This window comes from Oncorhynchus kisutch, linkage group LG28 (genome assembly GCF_002021735.2).
Source record: "Oncorhynchus kisutch isolate 150728-3 linkage group LG28, Okis_V2, whole genome shotgun sequence".
Lineage (NCBI taxonomy): Eukaryota > Metazoa > Chordata > Actinopteri > Salmoniformes > Salmonidae > Oncorhynchus > Oncorhynchus kisutch.
Window position 1 is genome coordinate 7,647,136 of NC_034201.2, and position 19,687 is coordinate 7,666,822.

The following is a 19,687-nucleotide window of genomic DNA, read 5'->3' on the forward strand; positions in this document are numbered from 1 at the left end:
AACCATATTTTACACCATCTGTGTGTAAAATCCTGTTGTGCAGGACACGCCGGCATTCTGTTGGTCTCTAGTGGGGGAAATGTGTAACTGCAAGGTGACCATTTCTCAAAAGCAGCTCATCTGTCACCATCTTTTAGGTCATACAAATAATCTCCCAGTGATGATAAACACCTGGGTTCTGGAATAGAAAAACAACACACACACCAACAATATGCCATTCAAAGTGACAACTCCATGCCCAAAATGTCATTTTAAAACAGCCAGTGGATTATTCACAGATGGCAGGAGTAATGAGGTCAGACTGTGCCCCTCTCTGTCTCTCTCCCAAAGCCTGATGTTTTGATTTGTCTCAACCTACACCCTATGCCCTCCTCTCTCTTATAAGAACATAATCCCATCCCATCTTTCTCAGAATTCATTTGATTATGTGTGTGTGAAATCAGAAAGCTTCCACTACACTAGGAAATCAGATTTAAAACACATTTCTAAAGAAATCTATTCTCATAGTTAACGGAGTGATTGAATCTGAGAAAGTGCACTCCTAAACCAGGACAGGGCATACAAGGTGTTAAAAGGATATGACTATGTTTTGTACCATTAAACATTTGACTATGTATCACTCAATGCAGTGAGAGTTCTTTCTTTCTTTCTTTCTTTCTTTCTTTCTTTCTTTCTTTCTTTCTTTCTTTCTTTCTTTCTTTCTTTCTTTCTTTCTTTCTTTCTTTCTTTCTTTCTTTCTTTCTTTCTTTCTTTCTTTCTTTCTTTCTTTCTTTCTTTCTTTCTTTCTTTCTTTCTTTCTTTAACTCTCTCTCTCTCTCTCTCTCTCTCTCTCTCTGTCTCCCTCCCTCTCACTCACCTGTATATCATGGCACTGCGTTCAGCCTCACAGTCAGTCAGGGAGATTGCACATTCTCTGAGGTACAGTTCCAGTCTGCGTTTCTCCACCAGCCTGTGGGCGGCCTCCAGGATCTGGGTGGCCATCTCTGACTCACTCCTCTGCTGGGCTCTCCTGGACCCTCTCTTGACTGTTGTGCCCCCAGCGGATGACGAAGATTTGGGCTTCTTGCTGATGCCATACAGGTCCTCCACCGAAAACTTCCCACCCTTGCCACCGCCACCTCTGCCTCCAGCAAGCATGACTGATAAAAGTATTTTGACTGAGGTGAAATTGACTTTCTTACTTGTTGCCTTGCAAGTCCTCTTTCTTTTGCATTCATGTGACCAAAAAGTAGACTGGAGACTGAATCCTTGATGATACAGATGTGTTATTAATGCAAAGAATAACAACCAAAAGTTTGTACGTAAACCAGTGTCACTGTTACAGATCTGATCCTTCACATGCAAGGTTTATACAAGTAGGATATGATTGAAGACAGAATCAATCAATAAAAAAGTATTCACTGGTCCCACTTATGCAAAACACCTGTGAAACGTCAACAAGTCTTGACTTCTCTTTTCTGATGTCTTTCGCTCCACGGGGAGTTGAGATGTAGCAGGGTGTTGCATTCCCTCCTCCAAGAGGCGTACGTAATAATCCACAATCCAGCTAAATGAATCCTAAAGAGACAACAACATCCAAACACTGGGAAAACAGATCCAAGAGAGATGGACTGATGAGCATTGCTTATTTTGCTGAAGATGGACAGAAACAGCCATCTGAATCTTTATCTCCCTCTCAGATGAGGGACAGAGGGGGATTTATGTTGAAGACCCACCAGTTTACAGTTGCCCAGATTAGCAGGAGACCCAGATGAAGCAAAATAAGAGAGGAGCAGGAGACAGGGAGACCAAACCCCTCTACTTACACATCAATCAGCTGTAGTCCCATTTTGAGGTCAAATCTTTATCTCCAGCTCTGGAGATTACAGCCATGTCAATAGCAGCTCAGCCAAGGAGTCTAGAGATCTGTTCTCTGACCTTTTCCTGGGGCATTGACAACCTCAGACTCTTTCACTAGTGTAATAAAAACAGTCAATTGATTCCAAAATCATTTCAGATATTATCCACCTCGTGAATAGCAGATGTGTTATAACAACCGAGGTTCATGCTCTCCGGCTTCCATTGGCTTCTAGAGCGAAAGGGTGGCTTCCAGCCAGCAGCTGGCACAGGCGTCTGACCAGCGGTGAGTGTTATTGGCAGCTGCTGGGCTAGTGTTCTGGCTGAGCCCCAGCCTGCTCTGGTTTTTCACACGATCCCTTTAGGAGAGCTCTATGAGAGAACATCTCCTCTCCTCATTGGAGAAAAGCCTCTTATGGGCTGCCACTCCATCTCTCACTGCTTAAGTAAGACAGTACAGGACAGGAACATCTGGGCGCATCTGCTATGTAATGAAGTGGGCTCCTCTGTCTGTCCATCTCACAGAGACTATTTGGGAAGGAGTGAGAGAAAAGAGGAAGAGGATAAAAGTAAGAGACATATGTAAAGAAGTAGAAAGAGAAAAAGGTGTGCAACTCATGAACATTCAGAGCAACACACTGTAGGACCGCTAGGTCTCGAAGAATGGGGCCTGAACCAAATTCGTTTCTGAGAAACCAGACTGTAAGTAATGACAGAAAGTGATGACTCATCTCAATCAGCCTGTCAAAGCTACAACCCCCCGCCCACTGTCCTAGGAGACATTTGTGGACCCCTAGTCCGGAGCCCTCGTAGAACGCTCAAGTTTTACAGAACAAATTTCCACAGCAAAACAGCCTGACTTTTACTTGATATATTTTGCTATTCTAAAGTAAAGAAAACATGTTTACTCCTAATGTGCATGCGGTTTGAAAAATCCATTCTCCACCTATATGGTGACACAGCAATTGACTGTCAAAGTTGAATCTTGAAGTAGTCATGGTCATAAGGAATCTGGAACTCTGATTGAATACAACGGGAGGTCTGACTGATGACAGCTTTTGGATGCATGAATGAATGAGCGGACATCGGTGCAGATAAACTCATGGATTCCCTGAAAGCTCATTGACTCTCCAAGAACCCATTCAGTTGTTGTAGTGGATTTATCAGTAGGTCTACTTTCATCAGTTTGTCTTGTGGAGGCGGCAGTAGGGACTATTTCTATGCTTTCTACTCCTGGTCTATGCTGTGTTACTCCTGGTTTATGCTGTGTTACTCCTGGTCTATGCTGTGTTACTCCTGGTCTATGCTGTGTTACTCCTGGTTTATGCTGTGTTACTCCTGGTCTATGCTGTGTTACTCCTGGTTTATGCTGTGTTACTCCTGGTCTATGCTGTGTTACTCCTGGTTTATGCTGTGTTACTCCTGGTCTATGCTGTGTTACTCCTGGTTTATGCTGTGTTACTCCTTGTCTATGCTGTGTTACTCCTGGTCTATGCTGTGTTACTCCTGGTTTATGCTGTGTTACCCCTGGTTTATGCTGCAGTGTCTTCTAGGAGTGACGATTATCTGAGATTATTCTTCTCTAAGCACTCCTTTGATTGACTAAAATCCCACTTGCAGCTGGCTAAAGCCAATCTCTCTCTTTGAAAGAGATTGAAAATGACAGACCCCAAGATTCTCCAATACCTAGGCACCTTATAGTTTGGGCAACCATGGTTACCAAGAGTGCGGGAGAGTCAGGGTGTACACATTACTAGGGTGGCCTTTATTCTCCTCCAGTACCTCCAGGAGTGCAGTTCAGTACATTTCAGGTGATGTTTCATATGAGTTTGACCTAAAACATAATTTTATTCAGGGCCTGTCTTCCTGTCTTGACCTATGCCTCAAGGCAATTACACAGAGGAAGAGGTCAGTCGGTTTGGACAACTGACACATTTTCTTTTGCAAACACAACTATTATTTTTCTAAAGTAATGTATTAAAAATAAAAATAAAATAAAAATGAATGGTCAGAATAAATGGTCAGGACACTATTGGTCACTTTATCTTCTGCAGTCAGATTTTCTATTATAGTATTCCCCATCTACACACTATCCCTACTGAAGCTCACTCAACAAAACGTAGGAGCTGATCGTGGACTACAGGAGACAGTGGGGAAAGCAGTCCCCATCCACATCGACGGGGTCACAGTAGAGAGGGTGAAAAGCTTCAAGTTCCTCCGTGTGCACATCACTGACAACCTGAAATGGTCCCTTCACACAGACACAACCTCAGGATGATGAAGAAATTCAGCTTGGCCCCTAAGACCCTCACAAACTTCTACAGGTGCACCCTTGAGAGCATCCTGACGGGCTGCATCACCACCTGGTATGGCAATTGCACCGCCCACAACCGCAGGGCTCTACAGAGGGTGGTGTGGTCAGCCCAACGCATCATCGGGGGCACACTACCTGCCCTCCAGGACATCAACAGAACTCTGTGTCACAGGAAGACCAAGAAGATCATCAAGGACCTCAGCCACCCGAGCCAAGGCCTGTTCACCCCGCTACCATCTAGGAGGAGACAGTAGAGGTGCATTACACCTTCACACGTACCGAGAGACTTAGCTTCTATCTCCAGGCTATCAGACTGTAAAACAGTTACCACTAGCCGACCTCCGCCCAGTACCCTGCCCTGAACCTTAGTCACTGTTACTAGCTGGCTACCACCCGGTACTCTACCCTGCACCTTACCGAGACTGCTTTTCCCTATCTACAGTCATTGAACACTGGTCACTTTAAAAATGTTTACATACTGTTTTACCCTCTTTTATATGCATATACTGTTTTCTATTATTGGCTCATCGATTATAACTACTGCTGTACACACCTTTTCTATTAATATACTGTCTATACTCACCATTATATATATATATATATAGTACCAGTCAAAAGTTTGGACACATCTACTCATTCAATGGTTTTTCTTAATTTTTGACTATTTTCTACAATGTAGAATAATAGTGAAGACATCAAAACTATGAAATAACACATATGGAATGATGTTGTCGACAAAAAAGTGTTAAACAAATCAAAATATATTTTAGATTTTAGATTCTTCAAATAGCCACCCTTTGCCTTATTTTTTCTCATCGGCCGTGTCTTTGTGAGACGGTGAATGGAGTAGGTGAACGGATGATCTCCGAATGTGTGGTTACCACCATGAAGCATGGATGAGGAGATGTGATGGTGTGGGGGTGCTTTGCTGGTGACACTGTCAGTGATTAATTTAGAATTCAAGGCCCACTTAACCAGCATTCTGCAGTGATATGCCATCCCATCTGGTTGTGCTTAGTGGGACTATCATTTGTTTTTCAAAAGGACAATGACCCAACACATCTCCAGGCTGTGTAAGGGCTATTTGATCAAGAAGGAGAGTAATGGAGTCCTGCCATCAGATGACCTGGCCTCCACAATCAACCGACCTCAACCCAATTGAGATGGTTTGGGATGACCGCAGAGAGAAGGAAAGGCAGCCAACAAGTGCTCAGAATATGTGGGAACTCCTTCAAGATGGTTGGAAAATCATTCCAGGTGAAGCTGGTTGAGAGAATGCCAAGAGTGTGCAAAGCTGTCATCAAGGCAAAGGGTGGCTACTTTGAAGAATTTCAAATCTAAAATATATTTAGATTTGTTTAACACTTTTTTGTCTACAACATTATTCCATATGTGTTATTTCATAGTTTTGATGTCTTCACTATTATTCTGCAATGTATAAATAGTAAAAATAAAGAAAAGGTGTGTCCAAACTTTTGACTGGTACTGTATATACAGCGAAATGCTTGTGTTTCTAGTGCCAACAGTGCAGTAATACCTAGCAATACAAAACAATACGCAGATAACTGGAAAAGTAAAAAGAAAGAAATATCAGAATGAGCAATGTCTGAGTCTGGAATACATATATGCGATAACATCTGCAAATCTGTGGACGTGGACAATAAAATTAGATTTGATTTGTTGCACAGCTTTTCCCCGGTCCCACATGAATCCCACGACATGTTTTTAACCACCAACCCAATCAATAGCAAAAGTACTGGAGCAAAATTCAACCTCCCCCATAAGGAATAACTTAAAGCAGATCCAATACCAAAGAGTGCTTCAGTGTTTGAAATATTCTTACTGAGAATATTGTTTTGACAATTCCCTTCTTATCACGTTATTAAAGCCTAAAATAATACTTCTAGTAAGTCTGGCATTTGACCTTGTCATAGATAGACACGGATAGATAATGATTGAACTATCACCTAGAACCCCCACCCCTGGAGTTTTATGTAACGTTACTCATGCAATTCAGAAGGTGGCGATATTCAGCACAACAGAATATGTTAAACTAAACCTGTCCATCAGCAAAGAAGAGCATTATTTAGCTGTTCAAGATGGCTGCGTACATGTCAGCGGGCCGTTCAGAAAATGCTTTTAGTACACATGATTTTGTACCAGAATGGGCACAAGAAGAAGTTAGCACTGGGGTGAGGAAATTGAATATAGCACCGTTCATGTTACATATGTTTAAGTGAGTTGCCCAAGCTGAACGCCAGGCCGTTTACGTGGCTAGCTAGCTTAGCTAACAATGAGACCGCAGAAGCGCTCGTCTATGTAAAGTTAGTTAGCTAGTCACAGCATTTTACAGATATTGCCTGGAAACCCGACGTTGAATTGCATTGTCGGGAAGAAATTAGCGTTTGAATCCGGGAAGTTTGCGCTCACGACCTCAACAAGCCAGAAGGTTGAATACAATGGCATGTTAACGTACTTTGCCGGTTGTCGGTGTAGTTGGAATGTGAGACAATACATCCACAGGAAAGTAGAATTACATGTCAATTCAACGTCTGGTTTCCAGGCAATGCTAGATCATGAAGTTGCTAGCCAGTTAGCCATTGTTCTCTTCTACATAGCTAATGTCACTGAGATTATTTCCCCCCCAAATAAAGCGATAGAATGCTGATTCTTCATGTCTATTTGCAGACAACCATAATGGCAGTGGAGTTTGATGGAGGGGTTGTGATTGGTGCTGACTCCCGAACAACAACAGGGTAAGTTACTTTGGATCAAGCAGCTAAATGTTGGTCTCTTGCTGGCTTCCTGATCTAGGTAATAGCAATGCTAGCTGGCTGATTAATAAGTCGGCCTCTCTTCCACAAAAAAAATCGTAATGTGCCTTTACAGCCAGTACAGCCTAAAAGTCACAATCCTTCTCTTTTGCATCTGTTTGTAGCGCTTACATTGCCAATCGAGTTACTGACAAGTTGACTCCCATTCATGACCACATCTTCTGCTGCCGCTCTGGGTCTGCAGCTGACACACAGGCTGTTGCTGATGCAGTCACCTACCAGCTGGGCTTTCACAGGTAACACCGTAGGGCCTGGGTTGTATGACTTAAAAATGTAAAGAAATTGTTGGTTACTTCAACATTGACAAATACCTCTACGCTAAAATAACTCACCGCAATAGTGTCTCTCTCGATACCACGATATCGATATCTCTCGATACCACTCAAAAATATTCTCAAGCGTGTCTGATTCTATATTTATTCACCATTAAATATAACTTCTCTGGATCTGCTGCAGTATTGAGCTGGATGAGCCTCCACTTGTGCAAACGGCAGCCAACCTCTTCCAGCAGATGTGCTACAGATACAGAGAGGAGCTGATGGCTGGCATCATTGTGGCTGGCTGGGACAAAAGAAGGGGTGGACAGGTGAATTCCCAGCATCTGTATTTGGATCATATACTCTAACCACTTTCCCCTACTGTCTCAAAGAATTGTTGTGTGACCCTTCCCTCTTCCCCAGGTGTACACAGTCCCAATGGGAGGGATGATAGTGAGGCAACCAATGTCAGTAGGGGGTTCTGGTAGCTCCTACATCTATGGCTTCATGGATTCTAACTACAAGCCTGGAATGACCAAGGAAGAGTGCCTTCACTTCTGTACCCAGGGTGAGTAAGGCCAGTGTTTGACAGTCCCGTGTAGTTCAGTTGGTAGAGCATGCAGCGCCAGGGTTGTGGGTTCGATTCCCGCGAGGAACCAGTACAAAAAAAATATTAAAGTATGCACTCACTACTGCAAGTCGCTCTGGATAAGTGGCGCTGGTAAATGACTCACTTACTGCAAGTCGCTCTGGATAAGTGGCGCTGGTAAATGACTCACTTACTGCAAGTCGCTCTGGATAAGTGGCGCTGGTAAATGACTCACTTACTGCAAGTCGCTCTGGATAAGTGGCGCTGGTAAATGACTCACTTACTGCAAGTCGCTCTGGATAAGTGGCGCTGGTAAATGACTCACTTACTGCAAGTCGCTCTGGATAAGTGGCGCTGGTAAATGACTCACTTACTGCAAGTCGCTCTGGATAAGTGGCGCTGGTAAATGACTCACTTACTGCAAGTCGCTCTGGATAAGTGGCGCTGGTAAATGACTCACTTACTGCAAGTCACTCTGGATAAGTGGCGCTGGTAAATGACTCACTTACTGCAAGTCACTCTGGATAAGTGGCGCTGGTAAATGACTCACTTACTGCAAGTCGCTCTGGATAAGTGGCGCTGGTAAATGACTCACTTACTGCAAGTCACTCTGGATAAGTGGCGCTGGTAAATGACTCACTTACTGCAAGTCGCTCTGGATAAGTGGCGCTGGTAAATGACTCACTTACTGCAAGTCGCTCTGGATAAGTGGCGCTGGTAAATGACTCACTTACTGCAAGTCACTCTGGATAAGTGGCGCTGGTAAATGACTCACTTACTGCAAGTCGCTCTGGATAAGTGGCGCTGGTAAATGACTCACTTACTGCAAGTCGCTCTGGATAAGTGGCGCTGGTAAATGACTCACTTACTGCAAGTCGCTCTGGATAAGTGGCGCTGGTAAATGACTCACTTACTGCAAGTCGCTCTGGATAAGTGGCGCTGGTAAATGACTCACTTACTGCAAGTCGCTCTGGATAAGTGGCGCTGGTAAATGACTCACTTACTGCAAGTCGCTCTGGATAAGTGGCGCTGGTAAATGACTCACTTACTGCAAGTCGCTCTGGATAAGTGGCGCTGGTAAATGACTCACTTACTGCAAGTCGCTCTGGATAAGTGGCGCTGGTAAATGACTCACTTACTGCAAGTCGCTCTGGATAAGTGGCGCTGGTAAATGACTCACTTACTGCAAGTCACTCTGGATAAGTGGCGCTGGTAAATGACTCACTTACTGCAAGTCACTCTGGATAAGTGGCGCTGGTAAATGACTCACTTACTGCAAGTCGCTCTGGATAAGTGGCGCTGGTAAATGACTCACTTACTGCAAGTCACTCTGGATAAGTGGCGCTGGTAAATGACTCACTTACTGCAAGTCACTCTGGATAAGTGGCGCTGGTAAATGACTCACTTACTGCAAGTCACTCTGGATAAGTGGCGCTGGTAAATGACTCACTTACTGCAAGTCGCTCTGGATAAGTGGCGCTGGTAAATGACTCACTTACTGCAAGTCACTCTGGATAAGTGGCGCTGGTAAATGACTCACTTACTGCAAGTCGCTCTGGATAAGTGGCACTGGTAAATGACTCACTTACTGCAAGTCGCTCTGGATAAGTGGCGCTGGTAAATGACTCACTTACTGCAAGTCACTCTGGATAAGTGGCGCTGGTAAATGACTCACTTACTGCAAGTCACTCTGGATAAGAGGAGCTGCTAAAAAGGATCAATAGTGGGGGGTAATTCTGTTCCTGGAGAGCCGCAGTGTGTGCAGACTTTTGTTCAAGCCCTGCAGTAACAAAGCTGATTGAAATATGCCTACTAGTGGTGTTTTAAATCGAACACCCTGATTACACGACGAGTTGATTCATTTGAGTCAGTTGTGCTTGAACAAATGCCTGCACACACAGCAGCCCCTGTACCCACCTCTGCTCTTCACAATGTCATTCGCTTGTTTCAAATCTCTTCAGATACTGCTTTTCTAATCTCTTTTCACTCATGAATCATGACCACTGAATTGGAAAAAACACTTCATAGTTGATTATGTGACACAGGCTGTGTTGTTAACATCCCTCTCCGTACAGCCCTGGCGCTTGCCATGGAGCGGGATGGTTCTAGTGGAGGAGTGGCCCGTCTGGCAGCCATCACAGAGGAGGGCCTGGAGAGACGGGTTGTTTTGGGACACCAGCTGCCCAAATTCTCCAACACCTAGGCAAGGAGCCCCCTCCCTTTCAAGTCCATTCACATAAGCTTTAAACCTAGTCCGGTGTCGTGTTTGTATAAAGTTAAATCTGGTTGTAATAAAAAATAATACTGAAACGTGAATACATTTGTGTTCTCATGTCTGTTCCCTATTTGATATTATTTCCTGGAAATGAAGTGGAACTTCACACGATATGCTATGAAGGATAACAGGAAAACCGTTTCTTATATGGGATAAAACTCGGACTGTACAGATTAACACAGTACAGTTGGGCAGAGAACTCTCTTGGTGATAGTGGATCAGTAGACTGAGAATTGACCTTGGAGCATGTTTGAGAAAGAATGAGTCAGTAAATGAGTAAGGACTGTAATATACTGGAGGCAAGTGTGTGTGTGTGTACATGTTAGAGTAAAAAAAGAGACTTGAGAGAGAGCGCCCCAGCACACTGCAAGGGCATTCATCTGGAATGGAACTAGTTTATTCAGTCCAAATATGGGATGCTTTGCCATTTAACCTAAAATTTGTCAGAAGAACATTGCAGATTAGACAAACATAAAAGGAAAGGTAGCTATGTCTGAAAGGTTACATTGTGTTCACATTAGGCATACACTTGCACACAAACAAATAGCACATTTCCATGTGTGACCATTGAAGACATCTTTCATAGTCCATAGCTAGGTTTTCATCCAATTGGTGACAGATTTTCATGCAAATATTAACATTTTTAAAAAGGGGAAAGAAAATATGCTAATTTGCCCGTCAGTTGTGTTTCCTCAACGTACTTTTGCGGATAAAAGTCAGTGCGTGACGTAGCCTACGTAGTGCAAAAAATGTATTTTTCTGCTTAAATTTTCATGTGCTGAATAAAAATCGCGTTTTCAACTCTACGGATAGTTTTGCCACAAATTGATGCATTAAATAGCAAATGTGCTTACTCTTGTCTTTGCTCTTGCGCTCTAACCAATAGCTCGCAGATAGTGAGGTAGTCTAGTCTACATAATTATATTATTATGGATAATGGCGAGAATAATTTTATTTGTCAAGCATCGATCATGTCATCAGAATAAGATTATCTTTATTTATTGGAAAGGAGCATCAAGATCACCTTTCACTACCACGTGGATCATAATTTATAGTGGGAGAAACACACCATATCATAGCGTGAGTCCCAAGTTTACTTCGATATGATGGTTATTATATCAATATTTGAGAATAAAGGCATTTCCACCACCATTTATAGCATAAATGTTACCGACACAAAAAGATCCCACCATGTCGAACAAACTAATTATCGGCATTTTATTAAATTGTACCGAAACTACCTGTTTCCATCATGGCTATTTTTATATATACGGTATGACTTTACAAGCATAAAAACTGTGAATGGAAACGTGGTTATTGATTTAAAAATACATATATTGATCAGATATAATTACAACATAGGAGTAAGGTAATCAAATTAAACAAATTAAATGAATGAAGCAAACTACGTTTAGCAGGCACTAGTTTGCATCAAGTCTGCCTTGAGCTTTTGGCCATAGGTTCTCGTTGACAAATGTCTTTGTTCATGCGCCTGGGGAAAAATCTTTTGGCATTTTGAATCCAAGCCTGACATAAGGTGGGGCAAAAAAGTATTTAGTCAGCCACCAATTGTGCAAGTTCTCCCACTTAAAAAGATGAGGCCTGTAATTTTCAACATAGGTACACTTCAACTATGACAGGACCTTGAAATGCTTCTTACGAAGCCACTCCTTCGTTGCCCGGGCGGTGTGTTTGGGATTATTTTCATGCTGAAAGACCCAGCCATGTTTCATCTTCAATCCCCTTGCTGATGGAAGGATATTTTCACTCAAAATCTCACGATACATGGCCCCATTCATTCTTTCCTTTACACGGATCAGTCGTCCTGGTCCCTTTGCAGAAATACAGCCCCAAAGCATGATGTTTCCACCCCCATGCTTCACAGTAGGTATGGTGTTCTTTGGATGCAACTCAGCATTCTTTTTCCTCCAAACACAACAAGTTGAGTTTTTACCAAAAAGTTATATTTTGGTTTCATCTGAACATATGACATTCTCCCAATCTTCTTCTGGATCATCCACATGCTCTCTAGCAAACTTCAGACGGGCCTGGACATGTACTGGCTTAAGCAGGGGGACACATCTGGCACTGCAGGATTTGAGTCCCTGGCGGCGTAGTGTGTTACTGATGGTAGGCTTTGTTACTTTGGTCCCAGCTCTCTGCAGGTCATTCACTAGGTTCCTAATAATTGCTCCCACAGTTGATTTCTTCAAACCAAGCTGCTTACCTATTGCAGATTCAGTCTTCCCAGCCTGGTGCAGGTCTACAATTTTGTTTCTGGTGTCCTTTGACAGCTCTTTGGTCTTGGCCATAGTGGAGTTTGGAGTGTGACTGTTTGAGGTTGTGGACAGGTGTCTTTTATACTGATAATAAGTTCAAACAGGTGCCATTAATACAGGTAACGAGTGGAGGACAGAGGAGCCTCTTAAAGAAGAAGTTACAAGTCATTGAGAGCCAGAAATCTTGCTTGTTTGTAGGTGACCATAATTTGCAAATAAATTCATAAAAAATCCTACAATGTGATTTTCTGGATTTCTTTTCTCATTTTGTCTGTCATAGTTGAAGTGTACCTATGATGAAAATTACAGACCTCTCTCATATTTTTAAGTGGGAGAATTTGCACAATTGGTGGCTGACTAAATACTTTTTTGCCCCACTGTAAGTCTGGACTGATGTCATGTCATTGCATACCTTATCCATGGCCTGGAGGAGGATGGCATATTTCTGGGCATGGCAATCATACACCTTCTACCTGTATTGTAATCTTGTATTTTATTTTACAGTATTGCATTGTACTTATTTTTGTAGTGGTCTTGTGTGGCTCAGTTAGTAAGAGCATGGCCCAAGCAACACCAGAGTTCTGGGTTCGATTCCCACTGGGGTCACATAGGAAAATGCATGAACTCTGTTGGCACTTTGGATCAAAGCGCCTGCTACTTAAATGGCATGTACAGGGGTATTGTGACAGTGACACATTTTGTTGTTGTTTTGGCTCTTTACTCCAGCACTTTGGATTTGAAATGATACAATGACTAAGAGTGCAGATTGTCAGCTTTAATTTGAGGGAATTTTCATCCATATCAGATGAACTGTTTAAAAATTACTGCACTTTTTGTAAATAAGAATAGAATATGTTTCTAAACACTTCTACCATGATTACGGACAGTCTTGAATGAATCGTGAATAATGATGAGGAGAGGTTAGCATTTTGGGGGGGTACGATATTTGTGTGGTCTGTAACTTTCATCTTTGAAGAGGGCACTTTGATTCCTCTCCTTTGCCAAGTGAGTTGCTTAAGTTGCAAGAACTCAGGATGTATAATTTCAAAAGATAAGCCATTATTTCAGATAATAAGAAGCTTACATTGTGTTGTTGCTCGACAATGTTCAAGTGTTTTCCACACCCTACGGAGGTCCAAGGTTGTTCCGCTTCAGAGTTCCGAGATTGAGACTGAGCCCAGACCTCCTCCCCCGCAGTCTAGCTCCCTGTCACAGAGCAGAGAAGATTTCTGCCACAGGATTCTATGTCAGCCAAGATGACTCACCACCAACAACCTCACTCTATTATAAACACATACAGTGTGCAATCAATGTTTGTAAATGCTCCAATCAAATGCACTCTTACTGATAGAGGTCTGTATCTGTTGTTTTATTAATGAAGAAGTGTCTCCTGAGCCCGCCACATCCGACAGCCCTTTTCAGATGCCGAGGTACTAAAACAAACCTGAAGGCCTAGTGAGTAAACCACAGACGATTAGCCTATGACTTAGTAGCCTAGACATGCGTTTCACTGGGGCTGCCTTATGTTTAATTGGTACAACCTCCTATGATTGAGGTAAAGCGTTTGTTTGTTGTTCATTACGTGCACAGAAGGTTGGCGTGGTCAGGGCAGAAGCACCTCCAGCAGGATAGGGAGGTAACAAAAGGAGGAAGGCTGGGTCTTGGGAAACTACCCTCCAGCTGAACTGATGGGATGGAAGAAGAAGGGGAGGACAGGGGAGCAACAAAAGGGCAGCCAGGTGGTGCAAGCCAAGAGTGGCAGCAGCGATACAGCACATCGGGGACCTCTGCAGGAGACAGAGCTCTATTGATCAGCAAGTGTGAATATCCCTTATTCTACTGTGATGTCTTTGCAGAGTCTCTTTGGAGGACTTGAACAAGCATCCCATCTTGCTCCTGGCGGGAGTAGGATGATGTCATTTGTCCTGGCAACTGCTGATCGACAAGCCAAGGGGGGGATGGCATGGCCATCTGCAGAGTAGTACTTGTATTTTTAATATATGTATCCAAAGCAGTTCACATTGTATAAAGGGGAAATAGTTTGTATAGATCAGATTAAGAGTTTGAGGGAAATGTTTTGTATTGTTACATTACATTTGTTCAGATTTTACAGCTTAAAAACGATGTAAAACACTTGGACAGTTAATTTTATACCGGGTAGCCAGGCAATGAGGAAATAAATACAGAAAACTTAACATTTTCATTTGCATTCCAAGTGTGACTAGTATGGTCTTGAACTGGGGAGCTTTATATGAGGAAATATATTAGAGAAAACGAACGCTAAGTGATTTGTCTTGGCTGCTCACTTCACTGGTGTTTTGACAGCGAGACCATTCCTCTTGTTTGAGAAGGCTTTCAGTTCTCGAAGGGCTGGCGAGGCAGTTTTTGAGGTAGTGAAGTGGGAGACTAGCGGCCTCAGCCTTCGACTGAGTCCATCTCTTAAAGGACTTTGACCTTGTTCTGTCAAACCCAGACAACCTGACTAGACATTTCTTTCTTTATTTATGTTTGGCTTTCAAGGGGAATATGCTGTGCGGTAAGCCATTTCCCTCGAAAGCCAAGCATATAAATCCATTTATTATCATGTATAGAGCTGCAAACCCACTGAACTGTGTTTCAGTTATTAAAATCTGTTGTTTTTATCAGCAACTTGCCTGTCTTGGTCACTGTCTTTCTCAAAACAAATTGTATTATGCACATTTCATTTAAAAATGAGCATGAAACTTTGCTTTAGACTTCAATGTAGGATTGTCCTAAGGGCATTTTATAGGCCCACTGTAGTCTATCACTTTTTTTTCACACGTCCTCCAAGTCTTGATATAAGTTATTTTGTAATTATAGAATCCATGAGTCATTGTTTCCCAAATGATGGGATCAATATTTCCTCGAGCCCATTCTGTCATGATGACATTCAGAAAATGAAGGTAGCCTAACATATAACAGGATCATTACAGCCCTTACAAAGCCTTCATTGACAAGGGACGGCCAACCCCTCATCCCTGCAGCAGTTGCGATCGCCTGTGTGACGTAAAGACAAACAGTTGTACAGTAAATGTTCATGGCACATATCTACTGTACGCGGTGTCTGTGTTCTTGGCTGCATGATGGTCCTGCAGTCCAACCGCATCAGGGAGATGCAGATCGAACTGCGGGAGCTGCGTCAGTGGACCAGTTTGGTGTGCGGGGGCCTAGAGAAATGATCTGCGGATGATATCTCGCACTGCGGGGTAGGTGAGCGCACACATTTAGGCCTACTCCATAGGTTATCGGCTATGGGAAAAAGAAAACACAACTGTAAAACTCTGCTTGATTTGTAAAGTGGGTTTTTGAGAAGTCAATAAATATTCTTAGGCTATACTCACTAGGCTATTTCTGATTTTGAACTAAGAAATCATTCAACATGCTTATTATTAGCCTAATGCTTAAAAAAAGGCCTATTATCCACCACTCTTTTCAATGGAGTTGAAGTCTGGGGGAAAAAAGGATGACAATTAGGCTAGTTGATTGTTCACCACATATCTGAACCATCTGATTCCTCTGAGGTTCACATCTGATATCACATCTGGCATTTGGTACAGATATCTGACTCTCACAGACCTACCAAATGGGATGGAATTAGAGGAAGGAGGGAGTGGTGCACTGGTCAGTCTCTTGTAACACACACACACAAGCACACACACACACACACGCACACACACAGTATGTTGGCACTGACTACAATACTTTCCGACATTCTTTTGTCTCTAACACACACGTACACTTCATGTTTGTGTTTGTTATCTCAGATGAAGATGATTACACTGGTGAAATTGTCTTTAGGACAGAGTCTAGGGGAGGGGCTGCAGGTCTCTGGTGAAATGGGATTTAGGACCGAGTCTAGGGGAGGGGCTGCATGTCTCTGGTGAAATGGGCTTTAGGACAGAGTCTAGGGGAGGGGCTGCAGGTCTCTGGTAAATGGGCTTTAGGACAGAGTCTAGGGGAGGGGCTGCAGGTCTCTGGTGAAATGGGCTTTAGGACAGAGTCTAGGGGAGGGGCTGCATGTCTCTGGTGAAATGGGTTTTAGGACAGTCTAGGAGAGGGGCTGCAGATCTTTGGAGAAATGGTCACCGTGGTAACTGAAGGGACTTAGTTCATCTACAGTCAGGTAGCCTATTGAAACATAGACATATTGTCATCTCCTGAGAGAATATCAAGATCCCCTCTATACCATCGCTTTGTTTGTGTTCAGGTGCTGTATAGACACCACATGAACTATGGGCCATGTGATCAAGAAGCGTCTACATGGTATCGAGACCAGCTTGATGACGTGCATACAGAGTATGCCCAGCAACATCGCTGTGGCCCAAAACACCTGCTACACAGCCGGTGAGTCTTCCCCATCCCAGCCAGTGTGTGTTGCAAACGACATTCAAATGAATGACTTATAATACGGAACACAATTACTGCACTACTATAACCAGTGCCGATGTTCCTGGTGTTTCTCCCACAGGTGTCCATTACCTGGAGCCAGGATCCACTCTGGAACTCTGCATTCCTAGGAAATCTGCTGGACTCGTCCTCAAGCCTCGCACCACTTTCCTTGGCACTGAGTGATGATCTAACACAAAACCATTTCCCTCCAGAACCCTACAATCCATACCCTCAGTATCTATTACCCAGCATGCTGTGTTGTGTTACCTCGTATTTTATGAACTCTTATCAATGTAAAATGTCTGCAAGTATTAAGCAGACAGTATTTTCCTCTCAGCGTTCATGTGGTAGTATCCCAGGTACAGAAATGTTACCAAATATCACAAAATTGACCAGAAGCCTACTTCAATATTGAAAGGTGCACTGATGTGATGTTAGAATTCCATGATTGAAAATATATAGATATTAAATAATCAAACTGAATGTTATACAGTATTACAGTGTACAGAATCATTGTATATTTCCCTCTGTTAAATTCGACTTTCTCAGTTTGTAATCCTTGGAAGACTGGTATATGAGCCAACAGGGACCTCTTGTGGTTAATTCATTAGTGACTCTGGTACATTGTGGTCAATGGTTCTGGAACATTTGAGGTGCCGGTACCCAAGTCAAGCACGGATGATTTCGCCAAGTAAATTATTCATGACGTCACTCGCGCGAAACTATAAAAACTGCGCCAGCCACGCAATCACAAGCCTGGAGTTAACCACGCCCTCCTCCTTCCCCCTATCTTCATTGCCTCCTCCTCTCATCCCATGAGATGACATGCATGGATAGAAAAGAGCAGAAGCTCTGAGATATCCAATCAGGCTCCAGTCCTACCTACCTACCTAACCTATCACCTACCTACCACCTAATCGACATAGCGTGAAATACCGATCATCAAAATGCCCAGAAAACGCAGCTCCTCAGCCCGACCCGCCTAGGACCAGGCGTAGAAGGCGTGGGGGCAGGAGCAGTGGTGTAAATTACTTAAGTAAAAATACTTTAAAGTACTACTTAAGTCGTTTTTTTTGTGGTATCTGAACTTTATTTTCCTATTTATATTTTTTGACTACTTTTACTTCACTACATCCCTAAAGAAAATAATGTACTTTTTATTCCATACATTTTCCCTGGCACCCAAAAGTGCTCATTATATTTTGAATGCTTAGCAGGATAGGAAAATGGTCCAATCCACTGCACTTATCAAGAAAACAAACCTGGTCAACCCTACTGCCTACTGACCTGGCGGACTCACGAAACACAAATGCTTGGTTTGTGAATGATTTTGGAGTGTCCCCCAGGCTATCAAAAAAATAAAGCATTGTGCCATCTCGCCTGGTTTGCTTAATATAAGTAATTAGAAATTATTTATACTTTTACTTTTGATACTTAAGTATATTTTAGCAATTACATTTACTTTTGATACTTAAGTATATTTTAAACCAAATACTTTCACTTTTACTTGAGTCATTTTCTATTAAGGTTTCTTTACTTTTACTCAAGCATGACAATTGGGTACTTTTTCCACCACTGGGCAGGAGACATTAGTTGAGTAGGTTAAACATGTCACATTAGTCTGTAAATTGCTTTTTGGACTGCAAAACTCATTGGCAAAAGTCTTCTAAATAAACATGAGGGCTTTTCATTTTGACGACTTTCTCATGTTATTGTTCAATAGTTATACTATAGTTTTGTTTTAAGGCTATCCAGTAGGAATCAATGAGCTAGGCTATTATACACACATAATTTAGGGTTAAGTTTAGGATTAGGGTTAAGAATCAATGAGCTAGGCTATTATACACACACACATAATTCATTTGGTGCAGGCAACTGTGTTGTAGCAGGCTATTAACACAGCTCATACTGTCATGTATGATGGAATATTCAGAAAAGGGGATATCTCATTTTTGAAATGAGAAGTACATGTAGTCAGTCCATCAAGGTCTGTTAATACATAGCGTACAACACATTTGATGGTTCGTAAAACCAAAGTTCCAGAAGGACAGAAACCTGGCCCATGTAATCTGTATTTCAGTGGTATACCACAGACCACACTGTTTATAGCCCCTAGCACAGGGCATGGTATCGACTGTCGGAGTAGCATAGCGTCATTACTGTTGGGCATCCTGTTGTTGTTTACGGTCACCATGCCTGTAATAATGTCTGTAATGTGTCTGACTAATACACTGTTAAGTCACTTCATGTAGGTGAGGAAGTGTGGCCAAAAGGGTCAGCCAGTGAAAATGGAAAGTCTCCTCTTCCTCTTCCCTGGCCGTATCAGAGCGCTGTGACCTTTATTGTGTGGTAGGGTCAGCTTGGACACTTAATAACAATCCACTCCAGGATGAAGCAGCACCACGCCCTCTCTCGTCAAGTTTCCATAAACAGACCTGATTAACATAATACAAAAATCCCCGTCATAATCATTCAGTTTAAGCTAGAGATATTGAGCGAAAAACGGTCTTCTCACGAAAAACATCTGTCGTGTCTGAACCGTACGGTCGATGTGCCAGCTTCCGTTTGTAGCGTCCGGGCTACAAACTAAGCTGACCCCACTGTAGAAAGGGGAGATTCTCAAGAACAAGATGGTGTTCTCGGTTGTGCTCTACAACCCCCACAAGACCTGTCTGAGGGTAACCGGGACCCGTCTGAGGGTAACCGGGACCCATCTGAGGGTAACGGGTACCCAGTAAAAACGTGAATGGAAGTATGGAGGTAGTTTTGTGCCTACCCAAATAAAGGAGTTAAATATGTGTACAACATTTATATTTCTTGTGCTTTCTTACGTGACCTAGATATATGACAGACACTTCAAAGCATTATTCCTTATGATTTTCTCACTGTCTTT

General features: G+C 42.8%; 2 protein-coding genes across 2 annotated transcripts in view; one reads left to right on the top strand and one right to left on the bottom strand.

Moving 5' to 3' along the window:
- The window catches only part of LOC109873146 (voltage-gated potassium channel subunit beta-3-like), a 32,215-nt gene extending 30,970 nt beyond the window's left edge, over nucleotides 1-1,245 (bottom strand). The window contains exon 1 of the mRNA XM_031808158.1: nucleotides 857-1,245. Within this exon, the coding sequence (XP_031664018.1) occupies nucleotides 857-1,137 (281 nt within the window). The 5' untranslated portion in view covers nucleotides 1,138-1,245. The remainder of the gene's footprint in view (nucleotides 1-856) is intronic.
- Nucleotides 1,246-6,218: 4,973 nt separating this feature from the next.
- LOC109873227 (proteasome subunit beta type-6) lies at nucleotides 6,219-10,146 on the top strand. The gene is made up of 6 exons (XM_020464843.2): nucleotides 6,219-6,342; nucleotides 6,839-6,906; nucleotides 7,089-7,220; nucleotides 7,441-7,570; nucleotides 7,665-7,809; nucleotides 9,906-10,146. Exons 1-6 carry the CDS (start codon nucleotides 6,250-6,252, stop codon nucleotides 10,031-10,033), a joined length of 696 nt encoding a protein of 231 aa, XP_020320432.1. The 5' UTR covers nucleotides 6,219-6,249; the 3' UTR covers nucleotides 10,034-10,146.
- The last annotated feature ends 9,541 nt before the right edge of the window (nucleotides 10,147-19,687 follow it).